The 22,157-nt window shown below is 61.5% G+C and overlaps 1 protein-coding gene across 1 annotated transcript in view; it reads right to left on the bottom strand.

Moving 5' to 3' along the window:
• Nucleotides 1–22,157, bottom strand: part of CAMKMT (calmodulin-lysine N-methyltransferase) — a 160,926-nt gene that overhangs the window by 2,457 nt on the left and 136,312 nt on the right. The window contains exons 7-9 of the mRNA XM_055122856.1: nt 19,444–19,510; nt 6,060–6,134; nt 2,917–2,980 (exon numbers count right to left, since the gene is read on the bottom strand). Of these exons, the coding sequence (XP_054978831.1) occupies nt 2,917–2,980; nt 6,060–6,134; nt 19,444–19,510 (206 nt within the window). The remainder of the gene's footprint in view (nt 1–2,916; nt 2,981–6,059; nt 6,135–19,443; nt 19,511–22,157) is intronic.

Raw genomic sequence — 22,157 nt, 5'->3', positions numbered from 1 at the left:
ATGGTGGAGGTGAGGATGACGGAGGTGAGGGTGGTGGAGGTGAGGGTGGTGGACGTGAGGATGACGGAGGTGAGGATGACGGAGGTGAGGGTGGTGGAGGTGAGGATGACGGAGGTGAGGATGACGGAGGTGAGGATGACGGAGGTGAGGGTGGTGGAGGTGAGGGTGGTGGAGGTGAGGATGACGGAGGTGAGGGTGGTGGAGGTGAGGGTGGTGGAGGTGAGGATGACGGAGGTGAGGGTGGTGGAGGTGAGGGTGGTGGAGGTGAGGATGACGGAGGTGAGGGTAGAGGTGAGGGTGGTAGAGGTGAGGGTGGACAGGGGTCTGTGCCGGTCTCGCAGGGGAGTAAGCGTCCACTCAGGGGCGGCGGGAGGCCCCAGCCCGTCCTGCAGAGGTGACGGGCTGCCCCTCCTGTGGCCCCCGAGAGCTCGTGTCCGGGCCTGGCCTCCCAGCTCCCGTTCCAGCCGGCCGGCCCGCCCGCACCCCCTTCTTCCCAGCTGGTCCTCCCCCGGCGGGAGGAGAAGCTCCTGCCCTGGCCCGCAGCCCCCGCACATCAGCCCGAGGAGCTCCTGCCCACGCACGCAGGGGGTCTCCGGCCTCCCCTGCACGCACCCGGGCCAGAGCACGCGCCCAGCCACCAAGCACTGTCTGGGCACTCGTCACTGGCCGCCAACCCGCAGGGTGGGCTCTGGGGGTCGGGCAGCAGGTGGACGCATCCCTGGGAGGAGCCGGGGACCCTCACACAGGACACGGTCCGCTGGGTGTGTGCTGGGCGGTCTCTCCCGCATGGCAGCACCGTCGGTCCACGCCGAGCCCAGCTGGGCCAAGGTGGCCCCAGCTCCTCCTCCCGTCTCTCTGCATCCGGCCCTGCCCTGTCCAGCCCCAGGACTCTGTGGCTTGTTTACACTTTCTGAACAGACGCGGAGACTGGACACGGGCACAGGGTGTCCGCCTGATCCACACATGCACCCGCCCTCCCTGCCCCAACCCACCACTACTCACATGCCCTCACAGTGCTCTATGCACATGCTTACATGCTCCATGCACACGCTTACGTGCTCCGGCACATGCTCTCACACATGCTCCATGCACTTGCTTCCATGCTCCATGCATGTGCTCTTACAATGCTCTGTGCACATGCTTACCTGCTCCATGCACACACTTACATGCTCTATGCACATGCTTTTTTTGGGGGCCACATCTGGCGATGCTCAGGGGTTACTCCTGGCTCTGCACTCAGGAATCACTCCTGGCAGTGCTCAGGGGACCATATGGGATGCTGGGAGTCAAACCTGGGTCGGCCGCGTGCAAGGCAAATGCCCTCCCCGCTGTGCTATCGCTCCAGCCCCGCACGTGCTCTCACAATGCTCTATGCACATGCTTACATGCTCCATACACACACTCTCACACATGCTCTGTGCACACGCCCTCACAATGCTCCATGCACGAGCTTACATGCTCCATGCACACGCTTACATGCTCCATGCACACACTCTCCCACATGCTCTGTGCACATGCTTATATGCTCCATGCACAGGCTCTCACACATGCTCCGTGCACACGCTTACATGCTCCATGCACACACCCTCACATACAGCTCTGTGCACATGCTTACATGCTCCATGTACACACTCATATGCCCTCACACAATGCTTTGTACATGCGCTCACGTGCCCCCACATGCTCCATGCACATGCTCACGTGCCTCACACACATGCTACATGCACGTGCTCAGTGCCCCACACACATGCTCCATGTATACACTCACGTGCTACATGCGTGGGCTCATGTGCCCTCACAGCTCACACAAGAGCACACATATGCTCGACTCAGGCTTCTCCAGTCACACACTCACACAAGCTCTCCTGCGCACACGCGTGCACGCAGCCCACACGCTCACTTGTGTCCCGCATGATGCTTCAGCCTCACGTGAACCAGGGGCTGCCCGCCCGCCCGAGGCCCTGTGCGTCCTCGTCTGCACCGGCCACCCGCCTCCCGCTGCTCCTTCAGGGACCCACGTGTGGGCTCTGGGCTCTGTGCTCCAGCAGGGCCCACAGGGACCAGGTCCCCGCCCGCCGCTGGTGCCGGTCAGGTCGCGCTGCCCGCCTGAGTGCCCGTCCAGCTCTGAGCCGCCCAGGGAGGAGAACGGGAGAGCGAGGGGCCAGCTGCTCCGGAACCCTGCGCGGGACAAGCACCCGCGTGGTGGACAGCTCTCACCGTCTCGCCCCGACTGCAGCGAGGGGGTGGCGTGGCGGGGTGGGTCAGGGGCCCAGCCCCGAGGGTCAGGGTCCACGGGGGCACGTGTGATGCTGGGCGTCGGCACAAGCTTTGCATCTCTGTTGGGGCCCACCCCGCAGTGCTCAGGCACCAGTGGGATGCTGGGGACTGACTCTGGGCCGGCTGCGTGCAAGGCTAACGCCCCCCTGCCGTGTGTCCTCCGGCCCCGAGAGGGAGAGAGGGCGAGTGGCACACGGGCAGGAGCCTGCCTGGTGCACGGACGCTGCAGTGATGCCCACGCCCCGTAAGCCCACGGCACCGTGACTCCGGACGTGCAAGAGCTCCTGCCCCGTTCCCGGCTTCACGTGGACGGCCGTGAGCAATGCACGGGGGCCACAGGGCTCCGGGCTCCGAGCAGCGGCCCCAGGAATGAAAACCCAGCGGGTGCGAGCTCTGTGACCTCCTCACGGGCACAGACGGGCGTGTCGGCGGACACTGCTGGCCGGCGGGCCCACCTCCCTGCCGCGGGGTTTCTCCCCGCTCAGCTGCCCCCCACGCAAACTGCAGGGCGAGGCCCAGAGAGGCCCCACCCGCCCTGGAGTGGACGGCAGGGCTGGCAGAGGGTGGACGGGGTCTGCAGGGGGCCCGGCCTCGCCCCACCCCCGGCCCACGCGGACCCTCCGACCCGCACACACTCACCCCCGGCCGCAGCAGCCGCCACATGGCGTCCACCAGGCTGGCTCGAGACTGGTCCAGAAACAGGCTGTGGAGCAGGACAGAGAGTCAGAGAGGCGGGTCCAGGGAGTGGGGCTGTACCGTGCCTGCGGCTCGCACCCGGGCGCCGCCACCAGCCAATGGCGCCGCCACCAGCCAATGGCCACACCGGCACTTGGCCGCCTGGGCGAGGACAGCTGCTGTCCCTGCGGTCAGCTCGTTCATGCTGACCCTGGGGAGCACGAGGGACCACCAGCAGGGGGGCCGGTTCCCCAGGGAACTAGGCTGGGGTCAGCCGTCCTCGCCACCCCAGGCCCGGTCCGTTTCCCAGGCTGGGCTGGGAGCACTCGCCCGGGCCCGGCCCCTCCCTAAGCTGCAGTGGGCGGGCCACCCCTCGTGGCCCGGTCAGTCCCATGGTCAGCAGGGAGGAGCAAACGCCCCCGTACAGCCCGAGCCCCCACTGTGGAGAGGGCAGCTTCTCCCGGCCCCAGAGGCCCACCTTGAAGCCCCCGACCCCTCACCCGGCACGTGCCGAGAGCAGCTCCCACAGGCAGGGAGTGGGAACCAGCCTGGGAAGAGTCTGCGCCCCCTCCCGGAGGACGGGCGCGACCAGAGGGGGCCCGGCAGGGGCACCCATGCCCTGACCTGTTTGGTGAGTGGCCGCCACCCTCGCCAGCTGCTGGTCCGGGCGTGTCTCTCTGGGGGCTCGAGTACTGCACTGGGGGGACAGTCCCTGCTCTGGTCAGGGTTTCTGGGACACGCTGCTACTGTCCAGCAGCTGGAAGGGGCCCCGAGACCCCCGGCCTCTCCTGAAGAGGAACGGGTCTAGGCCTGCGTGTCCTCGTCACCAGAGGGTGACGCCCCAGGCGAGGTCACAGAGCAGCGTGGGTGCTGGTCTGCAGGCCGGGCGTTGGCCGGGGACCCGGGCTCTGGCCGCTGCCGGCGTCCTGTTTGTCCGGCTCACCCCCAGGAAGGGCTGGTCCGAGCCTGCCTTCCCCTGGGCAGTGCGGGGGCTGCGGACGGGACAGTGCCTCCCAGGCCAGAGTCCAGTGGGGACGCTGCCCGGTGCCCACAGCCCTGGCGGGAGAAGGACCAGTGTCCCCTGCCCCGGGACTGGCGACGGGAGGCACCCGGGCTGCAGTGCCCACTGCCCGCACGGGCCTCCGGGTCTGACCGCACGCTCGCGGGAGAGCACAGGCCCCTCAGAGACCCTCAGCAACTGCCCTGCCCGTCCCTGCTGGCCACTGTCCTGATACCACTCGGAGATGGAGCAATTCTGGGACGAGATTCCGCGGGCCCCCAGGAGCAGCTCCTGCCCCACCCCCCACCCCTGTGGGCGGTGCCAGCAGAGACCCCTCCTAGCCCAGCCCTCGCCACACAGAGCAGGGCTGCACTTCATGTGCATGTGCCGGCACAGCCCTGCCAAATGCATGTGCACACGCATGAAGCACCGCGCCCTGGTATGGACTCACAGGGCACGTGTGGCTGAGTGTGTGTGCACATGTGTGGAGCCCTGTGCCCTGGTACAGATTCACAGTACATGTGTGGCTGAGTATGCGTACACATGAAACACGTCTTGGTCTGGGTTCATAATGCACATGTGACTGAGTGTATGTGTACACATGTGAAGTCCTGTGTGTCCTGGTACAGTCTCATAGTACACATGTGACTGAATGTGTGCATGTAAGTGCATGAAGCAGAGTCCCAGTATACATGTACATATGACTACATGTTTGTGCACATATATGAAGCACAACACACATGTGACTGAGCATGTGTGTGCACGTGCATGGGTTCACAGTGTGTGGGACTGAGTGTGTGTGGGCACAGGGGCCTGTGCTGTGGCCCCTGGCTGGGATCTTTCTTCCCAGGCGCTTGGGTGCAGGCCGGGCGGGGGTCCTGCTGGTGCCGTCACCCCACCACCCCCACCGACCCATCGGGAGAGGACGAGGCCTCCCAGGGGGCCTGTTCTGGTCACCCGACGCCCAGTGAGTGCAGGGGCCGGGAAACCAGGCTCCCCCAAACAAGGTTTCTGAAACTGGGGTGAGCAGCGCAGAGGGCCGAAAAGGCAGATTTCAGCTACGGACACCGAGTCACCATTTCCCAGGGAGACGCATTCCTCTGCATGAAACAGAACGCGCGCACTCACTGGGGTAAAGAAGTTACCAGGAGTGTTTTTGCGGAATAATAAAAATAATGATAGGAAAGCCCGCGGCACCCGCCCTCTGCCGAGCCCCAGGGCCGGCCTCCTGGTCGGTGACGCACACTCAGACTGCCTCAGAGCTGGAGTTTGTGCTTTCAAATCTGAAGCGTTACTAAAGAGAATGTTAAAGCTACAAATCGGACCTCATCTAACAGGGCAATACTGAGCTGTCGATGTTTCTGATACACTGAACTGATTATTATGCAACACACACGAAAAAAATGTGATATGAGTAGAAATGATTATGACGGTTTGACACGTGTTTATCCTGTAACTTAGGATCAGACGCTCATTAGCAGACTGGGCTAACAGGGAAGCGAGGACGGCTATGGAAAATGGATTTAAAAAGCATCACACAGATTTTAAGAGTATTTGCATAACAATAAAACGTGATGTTATAATTCTTGTTTTATGTATAATTAAGTATCATAATCGAATCCACTGCAAATATCAGATGGCAAACACACATTTAAAGGAAAGCCGCTTCCCTGATGATGCTGCACAGGCGTGTTTGTGGGTGCACATATGTGTGTGTACTGTACACATACGTGGATCCCTTATATCAATAGTCAGATCTCCCTGAAGAAGTAAGCTAATTGAGCTGTTTGTGTTGATAAACTCCTCTTTCTCCAGACGGCTCCTCTCCGAGCCATAATTATTTGCAATTTGCCTAAGTCGTGCATTTACTGACACGTCAAGCATGAAACAGGCGATTCCAGAGAATGGAAATGCTTCTCAGAATCAATCTCTGGGAACTAATGTGGCAGAAGTTAGTGGAGATGAGGCCCGCCCTGGGCTGTCACATGGCGATGAATATTAATTTACGGAGGGAGGTGGCCTGGCTGGCCGCCGTCTGCAGGAGGCCCGGCCCAGCCCTCCGGCGAAGCTATTTTGCTAAGAGGAGTTGGTGATTTTATGTACTTACCAGTCAGCACACATAACAATGTCAAAATGTCCTTCCAGCTGACAGACATCTGCCTCATTATCCCATCGTAAAACGCTTGAGGAGAAAAAGATTTTAAAAATTATACTTAGGTTTTTTTTTTTAACTTTTGATTTTGAGCTATTAACATTATTTTGTGGCACTTGAAATTATTTAAAAGGTATATACAAATTATTACAAAAGGTATAATAAAAAAAACAGGGCTGCTACTGTCTCTTCTTACTCTTCAAATGTAGGAGAGGAAGAATTCACCCTTAAATTCAGAAGGAAGCTTTGGCCAGTTTGCACAGCTCTGCAGAAGAGCTGGGGGGTAACGGCCCCACGACACAGGTGGGCAGGACAGAGTCTCCCCGGCCCCCGCACACACACACACACACTCGCACACATGCACATGCAAATGCCCATGCACACATGCACACACACACACACGCAAACGCACACATGCACACATGTGCATGCACACACGTAAACAAACATGCACACACGCACATGCACACATGAACACATGCAAATACATATATGCACACGCACATGTACACACATTTACATATGCACACACGCACACGCAGACATGCACGCAGACTCCCACCAGCACACGTCTATGAAACACGCACTGGCATGGCCATGGTGCTGGCCTGTTGGCTGTGATGGGCTCCCGGGGAGGCAGAGGCACACGGGGGCCGGATGAGACCCCCGGAAGCCCTAAGGCTGGAATGAAGCCTCCCAGCATGTGACATGGGAGCGACTGCAGGGCAGGGGGACGCCTGGACGTCCCTCTCTACTCCACCTGCAGCCAGGGAAGTCGCCCACCTCTGGCACCATCTCGGTGGTGGGCACTCCCTGCTGCGTCCAGAGGAGCCACCACGGCCGAATGCCAGACAGCATCAGAGTCAGCTGACCCAAAGACTCTGGGTGCACCAGGGGTGGCGAGAGACCCCATGTACACAACCGCTGGGACCGGGGGCTGCTCTGCCCCTGCGTCCCCCCCAGACCCCACTGGGGAGGGACGGCTCTGCCCCTGCGTCCCCCCCAGACCCCATGGGGGAGGGACCGCTCTGCCCCTATGACCCCCCCAGGCCCCACGGGGGAGGGACGGCTCTGCCCCTGCGTCCCCCCCAGACCCCACAGGGGAGGGACGGCTCTGCCCCTGCGTCCCCCCCAGGCCCCACGGGGAGGGACGGCTCTGCCCCTATGACCCCCCCAGACCCCACGGGGGAGAGACGGCTCTGCCCCTATGACCCCCCCAGACCCCACAGGGGAGGGACGGCTCTGCCCCTATGACCCCCCCAGGCCCCACGGGGAGGGACGGCTCTGCCCCTACGACCCCCCCAGACCCCACGGGGAGGGACGGCTCTGCCCCTGCGTCCCCCAGACCCCACAGGGGAGGGACGGCTCTGTCCCTATGACCCCCCCAGACCCCACAGGGGAGGGACGGCTCTGCCCCTGCGTCCCCCAGACCCCACAGGGGAGGGACGGCTCTGCCCCTGCGACCCCCGACCCCACAGGGGAGGGACGGCTCTGCCCCTATGACCCCCCCAGACCCCATGGGGGAGGGACGGCTCTGCCCCTGCGTCCCCCAGACCCCACAGGGGAGGGACGGCTCTGCCCCTGCGTCCCCCAGACCCCACAGGGGAGGGACGGCTCTGCCCCTACAACCCCCCCAGACCCCACAGGGGAGGGACGGCTCTGCCCCTACGACCCCCAGACCCCACAGGGGAGGGACGGCTCTGCCCCTGCGTCCCCCAGACCCCACAGGGGAGGGACGGCTCTGCCCCTGCGTCCCCCAGACCCCACAGGGGAGGGACGGCTCTGCCCCTGCGTCCCCCAGACCCCACAGGGGAGGGACGGCTCTGCCCCTGCGTCCCCCAGACCCCACAGGGGAGGGACGGCTCTGCCCCTGCGTCCCCCAGACCCCACAGGGGAGGGACGGCTCTGCCCCTATGACCCCCCCAGACCCCACAGGGGAGGGACGGCTCTGCCCCTATGACCCCCCCAGGCCCCACGGGGAGGGACGGCTCTGCCCCTATGACCCCCCCAGACCCCACGGGGGAGAGACGGCTCTGCCCCTATGACCCCCCCAGACCCCACAGGGGAGGGACGGCTCTGCCCCTATGACCCCCCCAGGCCCCACGGGGAGGGACGGCTCTGCCCCTATGACCCCCCCAGACCCCACAGGGGAGGGACGGCTCTGCCCCTATGACCCCCCCAGGCCCCACGGGGAGGGACGGCTCTGCCCCTATGACCCCCCCAGGCCCCACGGGGAGGGACGGCTCTGCCCCTACGACCCCCCCAGACCCCACAGGGGAGGGACGGCTCTGCCCCTATGACCACCAGACCCCACAGGGGAGGGACGGCTCTGCCCCTGCGTCCCCCAGACCCCACAGGGGAGGGACGGCTCTGCCCCTGCGTCCCCCAGACCCCACAGGGGAGGGACGGCTCTGCCCCTGCGTCCCCCAGACCCCACAGGGGAGGGACGGCTCTGCCCCTACGACCCCCCCAGACCCCACAGGGGAGGGACGGCTCTGCCCCTATGACCCCCCCAGGCCCCACGGGGAGGGACGGCTCTGCCCCTATGACCCCCCCAGACCCCACGGGGGAGAGACGGCTCTGCCCCTATGACCCCCCCAGACCCCACAGGGGAGGGACGGCTCTGCCCCTATGACCCCCCCAGGCCCCACGGGGAGGGACGGCTCTGCCCCTATGACCCCCCCAGACCCCACAGGGGAGGGACGGCTCTGCCCCTATGACCCCCCCAGGCCCCACGGGGAGGGACGGCTCTGCCCCTATGACCCCCCCCAGGCCCCACGGGGAGGGACGGCTCTGCCCCTACGACCCCCCCAGACCCCACAGGGGAGGGACGGCTCTGCCCCTATGACCCCCCCAGGCCCCACGGGGAGGGACGGCTCTGCCCCTATGACCCTCCCAGACCCCACGGGGGAGAGACGGCTCTGCCCCTATGACCCCCCAGACCCCACGGGGGAGGGACGGCTCTGCCCCTGCGTCCCCCAGACCCCACAGGGGAGGGACGGCTCTGCCCCTGCGTCCCCCAGACCCCACAGGGGAGGGACGGCTCTGCCCCTGTGTCTCCCAGACCCCACAGGGGAGGGACGGCTCTGCCCCTACGACCCCCCCAGACCCCACAGGGGAGGGACAGCTCTGCCCCTATGACCCCCCCCAGGCCCCACGGGAGGGACGGCTCTGCCCCTGCGTCCCCCAGACCCCACAGGGGAGGGACGGCTCTGCCCCTGTGTCTCCCAGACCCCACAGGGGAGGGACGGCTCTGCCCCTACGACCCCCCCAGACCCCACAGGGGAGGGACAGCTCTGCCCCTATGACCCCCCCCAGGCCCCACGGGAGGGACGGCTCTGCCCCTATGACCACCCCAGACCCCACGGAGGAGAGACGGCTCTGCCCCTATGACCCCCCCAGACCCCACGGGGGAGGGACGGCTCTGCCCCTATGACCCCCCCAGACCCCACGGAGGAGGGACGGCTCTGCCCCTGCGTCCCCCAGACCCCACAGAGCAGGTGCCACGGGAACTGCTGTCCCAGAGCACAGTGGACAGACATTTCTCTGGGGCCCAGTCCAGTCGCCTGCTCCTTGCCTCTCCCAAGCGCCCATGAGGATGACCATCGTCTCCGGGGGCTACCCTGATCGCAGGAGCCTGTCACCCTCTGCCTGCTCCTCCCGCCCGCCCCCAGCTGCGCTCAGCCTCTCAGGCCACTTCGGGAGGGACATGCTGACGCCGGGCAGCTGCGCAGTGAGCAAGAGCTCGGAGCAGGACCCGCGGACCCGCTCAGAACAGAACCTGAGACAGGCTGGCCGCAGGGAAGGCTCCCCGGGCCCAGCTCTGGGCAAGACGCTCCCTCACCCGCTGCCCTACACTACAAACACGACCAAGCATGCACAAAGAGCAGCACCCGCTTCCCAAGTACAGAATCAGCAACCAAGGACAGTGGCCTGGGGCGGAGGGGGGAGGGCAGCCTCCAGAACCCAGGACTGACGGACCCCCACTCAACATGGAGCAGAACGCCTGGGTCCCACAAGGCCGGCATGCGGTGCCGGGCACAGAACCCGGGTGACAGTGCACACAATGGCTCATCTCCCGCGTCTGCAGCACGGTGCGGCCTCTCTCAGGCCCACTGCAACAGCCAGCTGCCAGCCCCAAAGCAACACCTCAGAGAAGGTCACGAGAACAAGAAACACCAAGGGTGGTCCGGAACCGTATCTCCACTCTTGTAAAGATGAGTATCCAAGAAGAGAAGCCATGCTACCAGAGGCCACTGTCCTGAGGAGAGGAGGGTCCTGAAAGCTGAGGAGACCAGTGTCCTAGAGGGGATGAGGTCCTACAGGAGACTGTGTCCTAGAGTAGACTGTGTCCTAGAGATGAGTGTCCTACAGGAGACTGTGTCCTAGAGAAGACTGTGTCCTACAGGAGACTGTGTCCTGGAGGGGATGAATGTCCTACAGGAGACTGTGTCCTAGAGATGAGTGTCCTAGAGTAGACTGTGTCCTAGAGACGAGTGTCCTACAGGAGACTGTGTTCTAGAGACGAGTGTCCTACAGTAGACTGTGTCCTAGAGATGAGTGTCCTACAGGAGACTGTGTCCTAGAGGGGATGAGTGTCCTACGGGAGACTGTGTCCTAGAGAAGACTGTGTCCTACAGGAGACTGTGTCCTAGAGACGAGTGTCCTACAGGAGACTGTGTCCTAGAGAAGACTGTGTCCTACAGGAGACTGTGTCCTGGAGGGGATGAATGTCCTACAGGAGACTGTGTCCTAGAGACGAGTGTCCTACAGGAGACTGTGTCCTAGAGACGAGTGTCCTACAGGAGACTGTGTCCTAGAGATGAGTGTCCTACAGGAGACTGTGTCCTAGAGGGGACGAGTGTCCTACGGGAGACTGTGTCCTAGAGATGAGTGTCCTAGAGTAGACTGTGTCCTAGAGACGAGTGTCCTACAGGAGACTGTGTCCTAGAGGGGATGAGTGTCCTACAGGAGACTGTGTCCTAGAGACGAGTGTCCTACAGGAGACTGTGTCCTAGAGACGAGTGTCCTACAGGAGACTGTGTCCTAGAGACGAGTGTCCTACAGGAGACTGTGTCCTAGAGACGAGTGTCCTACAGGAGACTGTGTCCTAGAGACGAGTGTCCTACAGGAGACTGTGTCCTAGAGACGAGTGTCCTACAGGAGACTGTGTCCTAGAGACGAGTGTCCTACAGGAGACTGTGTCCTAGAGAAGACTGTGTCCTACAGGAGACTGTGTCCTGGAGGGGATGAATGTCCTACAGGAGACTGTGTCCTAGAGATGAGTGTCCTACAGGAGACTGTGTCCTAGAGACGAGTGTCCTACAGGAGACTGTGTCCTAGAGACGAGTGTCCTACAGGAGACTGTGTCCTAGAGACGACTGTGTCCTACAGGAGACTGTGTCCTGGAGGGGATGAGTGTCCTACAGGAGACTGTGTCCTAGAGGGGACGAGTGTCCTACAGGAGACTGTGTCCTAGAGACGAGTATCCTACAGGAGACTGTGTCCTAGAGACGAGTGTCCTACAGGAGACTGTGTCCTAGAGACGACTGTGTCCTACAGGAGACTGTGTCCTGGAGGGGATGAGTGTCCTACAGGAGACTGTGTCCTAGAGACGACTGTGTCCTACAGGAGACTGTGTCCTAGAGACGAGTGTCCTACAGGAGACTGTGTCCTAGAGACGAGTGTCCTACAGGAGACTGTGTCCTAGAGACGACTGTGTCCTACAGGAGACTGTGTCCTGGAGGGGATGAGTGTCCTACAGGAGACTGTGTCCTAGAGACGACTGTGTCCTACAGGAGACTGTGTCCTGGAGGGGATGAGTGTCCTACAGGAGACTGTGTCCTAGAGACGACTGTGTCCTACAGGAGACTGTGTCCTAGAGACGAGTGTCCTACAGGAGACTGTGTCCTAGAGACGAGTGTCCTACAGGAGACTGTGTCCTAGAGGGGATGAGGTCCTACAGGAGACTGTGTCCTAGAGGGGACGAGTGTCCTACAGGAGACTGTGTCCTAGAGACGAGTATCCTACAGGAGACTGTGTCCTAGAGACGAGTGTCCTACAGGAGACTGTGTCCTAGAGACGACTGTGTCCTACAGGAGACTGTGTCCTAGAGACGAGTGTCCTACAGGAGACTGTGTCCTAGAGACGACTGTGTCCTACAGGAGACTGTGTCCTGGAGGGGATGAGTGTCCTACAGGAGACTGTGTCCTAGAGACGACTGTGTCCTACAGGAGACTGTGTCCTGGAGGGGATGAGTGTCCTACAGGAGACTGTGTCCTAGAGATGACTGTGTCCTACAGGAGACTGTGTCCTAGAGACGAGTGTCCTACAGGAGACTGTGTCCTAGAGACGAGTGTCCTACAGGAGACTGTGTCCTAGAGGGGATGAGGTCCTACAGGAGACTGTGTCCTAGAGGGGACGAGTGTCCTACAGGAGACTGTGTCCTAGAGACGAGTATCCTACAGGAGACTGTGTCCTAGAGACGAGTGTCCTACAGGAGACTGTGTCCTAGAGACGACTGTGTCCTACAGGAGACTGTGTCCTGGAGGGGATGAGTGTCCTACAGGAGACTGTGTCCTAGAGACGACTGTGTCCTACAGGAGACTGTGTCCTAGAGACGAGTGTCCTACAGGAGACTGTGTCCTAGAGATGAGTGTCCTACAGGAGACTGTGTCCTAGAGACGAGTGTCCTACAGGAGACTGTGTCCTAGAGAAGACTGTGTCCTACAGGAGACTGTGTCCTAGAGACGAGTGTCCTACAGGAGACTGTGTCCTAGAGACGAGTGTCCTACAGGAGACTGTGTCCTAGAGACGAGTGTCCTACAGGAGACTGTGTCCTAGAGGGGACGAGTGTCCTACAGGAGACTGTGTCCTGGAGGGGATGAGTGTCCTACAGGAGACTGTGTCCTAGAGACGAGTGTCCTACAGGAGACTGTGTCCTAGAGACGAGTGTCCTACAGGAGACTGTGTCCTAGAGACGACTGTGTCCTACAGGAGACTGTGTCCTAGAGACGAGTGTCCTACAGGAGACTGTGTCCTAGAGACGACTGTGTCCTACAGGAGACTGTGTCCTAGAGACGAGTGTCCTACAGGAGACTGTGTCCTAGAGACGACTGTGTCCTACAGGAGACTGTGTCCTAGAGACGACTGTGTCCTACAGGAGACTGTGTCCTAGAGACGACTGTGTCCTACAGGAGACTGTGTCCTGGAGGGGATGAGTGTCCTACAGGAGACTGTGTCCTAGAGACGACTGTGTCCTACAGGAGACTGTGTCCTAGAGACGAGTGTCCTACAGGAGACTGTGTCCTAGAGACGAGTGTCCTACAGGAGACTGTGTCCTAGAGGGGATGAGGTCCTACAGGAGACTGTGTCCTAGAGGGGACGAGTGTCCTACAGGAGACTGTGTCCTAGAGACGAGTATCCTACAGGAGACTGTGTCCTAGAGACGAGTGTCCTACAGGAGACTGTGTCCTAGAGACGACTGTGTCCTACAGGAGACTGTGTCCTGGAGGGGATGAGTGTCCTACAGGAGACTGTGTCCTAGAGAAGACTGTGTCCTACAGGAGACTGTGTCCTAGAGACGAGTGTCCTACAGGAGACTGTGTCCTAGAGACGAGTGTCCTACAGGAGACTGTGTCCTAGAGATGAGTGTCCTACAGGAGACTGTGTCCTGGAGGGGATGAGTGTCCTACAGGAGACTGTGTCCTGGAGGGGATGAGTGTCCTACAGGAGACTGTGTCCTAGAGACGCGTGTCCTACAGGAGACTGTGTCCTAGAGACGAGTGTCCTACAGGAGACTGTGTCCTGGAGGGGATGAGTGTCCTACAGGAGACTGGCTGTAGTGGAACCACGAGGCAGGACACTGCAGGAGGAAGACCATGGGCAGCAGAGATGAGCAGAGATAAACTCAGGTGAGAGAGAAACAGCACGAAAGAGGGACCGAAGCCATAGTCAGGCCTGGAGGGTGCTTTTCTTTCAAACATCGGCCCAGGTTCTATCCTTAGCACCCGTGTGGTCTCTCCGCCCACCCGGTGTGGCCCTTAGCACAGAGCCAGGAGCAAGCCCTGCTCACTGCTTCACTCCTACACATGCATGAGGGAGATTCCCGCAGCATTTACACACGTGCACTTGACGTTCTTAAGCAAGACTGAATCCCGAGGAACAGGTAGGTCTGAGTCCTTGAGGGGTAGAACAGAGGGGGAAAAGTACATGCAGAAGTGAAGTGGACCCCACATGGGAGCCTGTCTGTGGCCAGCTTACAGACCCAGGACTAGGTCTCAGGAGAGAAGACTCGCTGTAAACGTTCGCGGGTACACCTGTCTCCTGGCTGGAAACGCCAGGACCTCTCAGGAGAGGGCAAGGTCAAGGTCACCAGCCCCACAGCCGCCGCCATGCTGAAGGCCGGGCTCACCACCTTGGGGAGAGTCTCTGCAGAGACGCCAAGCGGCAGGAGCTCCAGGCACACTGTCTTCAGGCTGAGAGCTCCGAGATTCTCGGAGTGGGGGTGGGCAGCCCTCCCCACCCCAGGAAGGCACACGCCCTCCCACAGCCACCGTCATGTGACCACGGACCAGTTAAATATTCTGGAGTTTCTGGAGTTGGAGCCCACGCATGTGGTTGTGCAACACCTCCAAACTCTCCGATACTGAATCCAAGTAGGAGCACGTGAAGCTAGATGGGGACAATGAGTATCTAATTCATCCGCGAAAACATCAACTCACAGAGCAACAAGGCTTAGAAAACCCTCAGACAAGGACTAAATGTCCCCATGGGGACATATAACAATTTTCACAAAATTTCTTTTACTTAAGTCATATTTTTTGACAATTCCATTAGCCATTTAGTTGTAATAAGCAACATAAAATAAACTATTTTGGGCTGGAGCGATACCCAGCGGGCAGGGCATTTGCCTTGCACGAGGCCGACCTGGGTACTATTCCCAGCATTCCATACGGTCCCCTGAGCACGGCCAGGAGTAATTCCTGAGTGCAGAGCCAGGAGTTACCCCTGTGCATCGCCGGGTGTGACCCCAAAAGCAAAAATGTTAAATAGAATAAAATAAACTATGTTGTGGCTGCGGCAGAGGAAGGCTTGGGCAGTGACTGGGGAGACGGACACAATGGCCGGAGAAGACGACAGTGGTGGTGGCGTCTGGGCTAGGGGCTGAGGCCTGGGGCAGACGCACTGTGAACAACTTTGTAAGCCACAGTGTCTAAATAAAGGGGAAAAGCTTTTACGTAATGGGAATATAGATTATATGAGACTTAAACATAGCAAGCAAGTAAAAATCTAAAGAATTGAAAAATAAAAGTGGCTGTTTAAAAAGTTCAAAATGTACTGAAAACAGCTAACCCAAAGAACAAAATAACTTCAGCAAGTCCCCAGCACGAGGGACAGAGAGGTCCAGGGCAAAGGGTAGCCTCACGACAGCCAAGCAGCAGGAGGGCTGCACAGCGCTGGCACCTCCGGGCGGGCAGCGTCCGGCGCCACCTCGAGCTCGGAGCCAAGACAGGGTCAGAGTGCAGTGTGGAAAACCTCGAGGCCTGTGCTGGGACCGGGCAGGAAGGCCCGGTGGGGGTGCAGAGAGCACAGCGGGAGAATGTGGCCCTGGGACGGAGGCGGAGGGACAGGCCGGGCCCAAGGCGCTTCCCAAGGGGCGGGTCCCCGGGAAGCAGGTCCCAGAGGCGTCGCGGGCGGGACGGAGCTTGGAGCCTGGGTGCAGTCGAGGACGATGAGAGCAGGGACGCGGGGACGAGACGGGAGGACACGAAGCAGAGGGGACTCCCGCGGGGCTCGGGGGAGGGTGAGGACAGGCAGGCACTTGGTGTGCCCTCACATGCCGCAGACGCGTGCGGGCATCCTGCCTGTCCCGATCCCTCTGCCTCGCTTCACTCGGCACGACACCTCCACTCGTCACGTAACAGGAGGCTGACGCCGAAGGACAGCAGCAGCCAGGGCCGGGAGGACCCCCACGGCGTGGAGGCCGGGCTCGTGCGCTGGGGAAAGGCAGCTGGGTCGGAGAGAGGGGCACCAAGCAAAGGATGCTTGGAGGGCTCGAGCGGCAAGGGAGGTGCGTGCTGAAGGTATGGACCAAGCACGATGGCTGCTGAGTACCTGGACTCAAACCACAACACCCCAAAGGACACAGAGAGTAAGAGGGACTGTGCCTGCCACAGAGGCGGGGTGGGAAAGGGTGCGGGTCGGGGAGGGGTACTGGGAACGTTGGGGGTGGGGAGTGGGCACTGGGGGAGGGGTGGGTCCTCGATCATCGTTTGACAGAAACGAAATAATTAAAGTCTCTAAGTCTGTAACTGTACCTCATGTGATTCATTAAAAAAAAGACAGGCATGGTAAAGCTACAGCAGATAGGTCAAGGGGAATGAAACAGAATAATAAAATATATCATTTCATTCAAAGGCCGGCAGAAAGAGATGAAGAGGAAGAAGGAATAAATGGGGCAAACAGAAACTAAACCACAGATTTCAACGGCCCCTTCTCAGCAAGTGGATTCAAAGAAATGACCTTTGTTCCAAAGAAGAGGCAGTGGTGGAGAGACAGAAACATGACACTAAATATGGATTGCTTACAATGCACATATACGTATGGAGGAGCGCATTTAATGACCCAGGGGTTGGACCTAGGGCCTTCCTGGGCTGGCACCATCCCTAGGTGCAATAAAAGTATTTTAAACATAAAGCTACCAGTGTTGAAAGTATAAGCATGAAAATAGATAAGAGCAAAGCACAGAAAGCAGTGTAGCAGGGCTGATGCCAGACGGTAGGTTCACACACAGAATCATTTTATAATGCCTGAGGTCGAGAAGCAGACAGAATACTTCTGAGTGCTTCAGTGCGTTGCAAACAACAAGTCCCTGGCATCCCCTGAGTTAAATTAAAAACCAACGATAAATTGTAAGTAAAATTTCTCTATAAAATCTGAAAATATTTGGAAAATAAACAATTATAATCTAGAATTCAAAGAAGAAATTAAAAAATTTGGAAAGTATTCTGAACCCAATGAAAGCTGAAAATACAATACATGAAAATGTGTGGGACCAACTAAATTAGTAGCAAGAGGAAAATTCATAGCCACTATATTCCTCTGAGGAAGGTTTCAATTCAGCCAACTCATTTTCCAACTAAACAAGGAAAAGAAGGCTAAGACAAGCCCAATAGAATCAGAAGACTACAAAGCTGAGAACAAAAGGAATGAAATAGAAAAAAAAAGAGAGAGAAAAAAAAACCCAAAACCCAGAAAAATCAAAGAAACGATATTCATTGAAAAAACTGATTAAATGTAAAAAAAATACTCCTCTCGCCTGACAAATTTAGGAAAAGGGGGTCAGTGCCTCAGGAACGAGAGTGTGAGGCAGTGGGATCGGTCAGTGGGAACGGTCACTGCCCTGGACACGAGAGCAGGCGGCCGAGAAGGGGCCGTGCCCGGCTCTGCGGGCAGCTGCCCGGGAAGCCACGGTGTCGGGCAGACACCTCAGCCACGGGGACAGACGGGCCGGAGCAGCAGGCAAAGACCCCGAGGCCATCCCAGCAACCCCTCGGGCACGAGGGCAGTGTGACCGGCCCGGGGAGGGGCCACCACACAGGATGGGACAGCACCGCGGGGAGCGGGGAGGGACAGTGCTGGCCGGGCAGGAACCTGGGGCAGAACGACGGACACCCGAGAACAGCTGCGGGGGCCCTGGGAGGCCAGATCCATTCTGCCGCTGACCCTCAAGCACGACGCTTCCGGCCTGGACAGTGCAGAGCTGACGGCCCCAGGCCCAGCATTCCTGACCTCCCCTGGGGACAGCTGCGGGCAGCGGCGCCTGGCTGGGCGAGGGGTGTGCAGGCCCTGGACAGGTGGACAGGCCCCTCTCCTGGGCTTCGGCGGGAGCGCCTGGGGCCGTGGGCAGGGCAAGGCCAGGCAGGGCAGGGCAGGCCCCCTGCTGGCTGGCTGGGGCAGGAGGGCGCTGGTCCTCCTAGAGAACCAACCTCCCTGCAGCCGAGCTCTCAGGGCCCCACTGTCCCCTCCTCCAAGGGCAGCCGGGACAGCCGGGCCCACCCTCAGCCCTCCCCGCCCCGCCTGCCCACCACTGGTCAGGCCTGTCCCCGACCTGGGGTCCCTGCGGCCCCTCCTACACGTGCTCCCTCGGGGCCCATCCATGCTGCCTCATCCCCCTCCTGAGCCCTGAAACTCGCCCCCGGGCCCGCCCGGCCTGGGGCTGCGCCTCTGCACTGTCCCGCCCCGGTGCTCAGGAGTCGGTCACTTCCCTTGGCCGGGACGGGCACAGAGGTCCCTGCGAGCTCGCCCTCGCTGCTGCTGGTGGCCCTCAGGGGCCGTTTCCCACAGACAAGCCCCCCCAAGTCACACCGTCCGCTCGCAGAGATCCTAGCACCAGCTACTAACTCCGACCCCCGCGGTGCTGGAAGTACCTTCCCCTCGCTGCCCTCAGCCGGAGGGAGAGCGGCTGCCAGGGACGCGGTCTGCCTGCCTGCCACTCACTGCTCCCACAGCTCCCCGGCTGGGCCGAGGCGGCTGGGCCTCCCCCGTCCTGGGGCTTCACAGGGGCGGAGAAGGACGGGACGGGAGGGTGTAAGGAAACCAGGCGAAGCCCCTCAGCTGACCAGGGACAAGCCACACACAGGCCCCGAGGGGAGAGGGAGGGCTTCCTGGAGGCACCGTCGGTGGGACGAGGAGGTCGAGGGGGGGTCACACACCAAGGGAGAGAGGGCAGGAGCCGCGGCCACCGGCAGGAAACAAAGGCCACCTCGAAGCACCACCGCTTCCTGGAAATGATTTTCCTGAGACAGAAACGCTGCTTGGTCTGCGAGTTAAACACTTGACACTTTCATTCTTCCAGAGGCAACGTTCTAGAAGCCCAGATATGTTTATTAATTAGTGATTATTAACACCCAGTAAACAACATTATGTCTTGCAAGAACACAATCTCTCCTCACAGCATGACGCTGGAATCCATTATTCTCCGACTCATATGCCGCCATCCAGGCAAATGGCCACACGCTCCCTTCGCACGAGACCCATGTAAATGAGGGCAACGGGAAGCGTGTCGTGACCGACGGCCGGGTGGCGCGCCTCGCACAGGGAGACGCCGCCCGCCCGGGGCCACCTCCCGGGGGAGGCGTGGGCTCGGGGGCCTCAGCTGCCCTGCCCTGAGCGGGAGGCAGGGAGCCTGGGCAGCGCTGGGGACCCTCCCAGTGTCCCAACTCAGCACCCGGGAGAAGTGCCCCGCCCAGGGCAGCCGCCCAGCCTTCCTCCCCAGGCCCGGGCCCACCCCCCGCCCCGCCCCTGCCCGCCTCAGTGTCCCTCCGGCGAGGCTTACCGGCTGCTGAGCCGCGCAGTCTTCACCGTGCCGGCCTTCCGGTTCCGTGCGATGATGTCACTCACGTCTGGGGCACAGTTAAGGTCGGCAACTACTCAGAGAAGCCGCTGGCCCCCGCAGCTGGCCGAGGGGCTGTACCCGGACAGAAGTGGGACACGGGTGGGGGCATCCTTAGACGGGGCCGGGGGGAGAGCAAACTGACCGGAACTGGGCAGGCCTGGGACGGCGGGAGTGGGGCTGGGGGATCAGCTGGGCGGGGCATGGGAGAGAGGGCAGGGACTGGACAGAGCCCGGAATGGGGCCACCAGCAGGGACAGCCTGAGGGGGTGGGCCTGACCCAGGGGAAGGCGGCAAGGCCCAGCCAGCGCAGGGGGGCTGTCCCGGGTTCCTGAGGCCCGTCCGTGGGGGACAGCGGGTGCTTCGGGCACAGGGAGGGTGTGTGAGGGCGTGGGAAGCCTTGGAAATGTGGAGAATGTTCCGGAGAAAACCGGGCCCAAGGCCCAGAGCAACACGCCCGGGGAAGGGCCTCTCGGCAGCTGCTGTGGCCAGCGGTCAGCGGGGACTCAGTGCCCGTCGGCCGCCTGCCCGAGCTCGTCGCTCTGCTCCGGAGACAGGGCAGCCGGCTCGACCGCGAGGCTCCAACAAGCAGAACCCCGGGTCCCGCCACGCTGCGGCAGCCCTGCCCGGCTGAATGCCCGGCTCACTTCCTCCTGGGGCGCCCGGGAGGCAATTAGGCCTGAGAAGGGCTTTGTGAGTTTACAAAGGTGCTACGCTGCAGACTTTTCTTTTCTGGGTGAACTTTCTTGTACGCAAATTAAATACCATTAAATTGCATTCATTAAAAAGCATAAAAGAGACTAATTTGCCTCCTTGTTTTGATGAAATGCCACCAGGCCTGCAGTCCCGGTCTACTTCGGGGACGTCTCGGCAAGGCGGCGTCTTGCACAGAGGGCGGCAGACACCTTTCCAGGAGGACGTCAGCAGGCGCCTGCTGACCCGCCCGCAGCCTCGCCCTGCCCTGCCCTCCCCGCCCCCGCCCCCGCCCCTGCCCGGGAGGAACCGTGTGAGGGAATCGTGTGATTCTGTTAGTGGAGACGACACCTTTCATAAACAGTCGAGGGAAGTTCAGCTGTGCAACGCAGGACGCCTGTGGGGTTTCTGGGGACGCCCGACTCTACATCCAGACCCCTCCAGCCTGACTGCGGGTGGTCAGCGGAGGGAGGACGGGGGCTCCTCACACGGCGTGTTCTGCAAGCCCCCCGCACGCGGCCTTGAGGCTGCTTCCTTCCGGCCCGAGGCCCAGCGGCCCCTGCACACGGCCCCAGGGGATCTGGCCCGCGTCCTCGGACACTGCCCTCGGGTGGGCTGCCTGGGCCGTCCGGCTAGACACAGAGTCCAGGACAGACCCGACCCCCCCCCCAGCATCGCCGACAGGAAGCGCGGCCATGCGAGGAGGGCCCGGCCCGGCTCTGTGGCACTGGGGTCACCGGGAGGCCGGTCAGACCGCGCAGAGTGACCCCCGCAGACTCTGGAACACCCCTTGCTCCGCTCCCTTCCTCCTGCACTGACCCTGGCCGGGACCGGGCACCTACCACGGGCCCGTCAGAGCGGAGGCCACGACCACCTGCACTCACAGACCCGCAACGGCCAACCTGGCAGCTCTGGGGACAAGCTGACCACCCCGGGGCGTCCCGTGGCTGCTGTTCGTCCCAGGCAGCTCCCTGAGAGTCTCAGTGGCCGGCCGGCCTGCGGGCAGGGGGCCCCGAGGCCGTGTCCACTCTGCCCTTCTGTTGGCCCCACCGCGCTGCCTGTTCCGTGAACGCTAACCCCCACCTGTCCTCAGGTGACGTTAGCAGGTCACCGGCGGGTCCTCCTGGGGAACTGGGCCCCTGTCCAGGCAGGCAGGCACGGAGCCTGACGGAGCCTGCCAGATCCTCCTAGTTCCTGGTGCCAAAGAGACGGCGGGCCCGGCCGAGCCCCGACTCCGGGAACTCCTGCGGCTGAGCTTGGCCCCGAGGCCACTCAGGGCAGTGTCCACCCGGACGGCCAGCACGGGCTCGGCCCTTCACATCCCTCCAGCCTCAGCTGCGCACGCGAGCACTGGAGCGAGAGGCCGTGAGACGGGGCCCAGGCCCCGCGTGCTGGCTCCCACTGCGCCCGGCTGCTCCCCGTTCCGGAGCCCAGAGGCCACGTGGTGACGAGTGGCGGGGGGGGGGGAAATACGGCTCGGTCGCCGCCTGAGCCCCTCGGCTCCCCGCTGCGGTGACGCGGGACCCGGGCGGTGGAGGGGCTGGGCTGGCCGCACCTCACACTGAGCTCGCCAGCCCCACCCTCGCTCGGGACAACGCCGAGTGGTGCGTCACGCGGGGGACTCTGAGCCCGAGGTGGAGCCGGGGGCAGCGCCGGGGCCAGGCAGGCCGGGGCTGGGTCCACCTGGGCCCTGGGCAGGGCCAGGCACAGCGGGCCGAGGGGGCACGCCACACCGCCAGAGGTGGGGGAGACCCGTGCCCCGGGGCCTTTGTTCTCGGGGTGTGGGGAGGCACCTGGCAGGGCAGCCCGGGGCAGACCAGGACCCCAGAGAAACGGGGGGCCAAGCCACGAGCACAGGAGCCACTCAGCGCCCCGAGTCCTCTGTGCCCAGCGGGCTCTGAAGCCCCCGCCCTGCTGATGCCCTCGCAGCCCACACCCGGGCTCCAGGGAGCAAGCCCGAGGGG

Source organism: Sorex araneus, chromosome X (genome assembly GCF_027595985.1).
Source record: "Sorex araneus isolate mSorAra2 chromosome X, mSorAra2.pri, whole genome shotgun sequence".
NCBI classification, from domain to species: Eukaryota; Metazoa; Chordata; class Mammalia; order Eulipotyphla; family Soricidae; genus Sorex; species Sorex araneus.
This window is presented reverse-complemented; position numbering and strand designations above follow the sequence as displayed.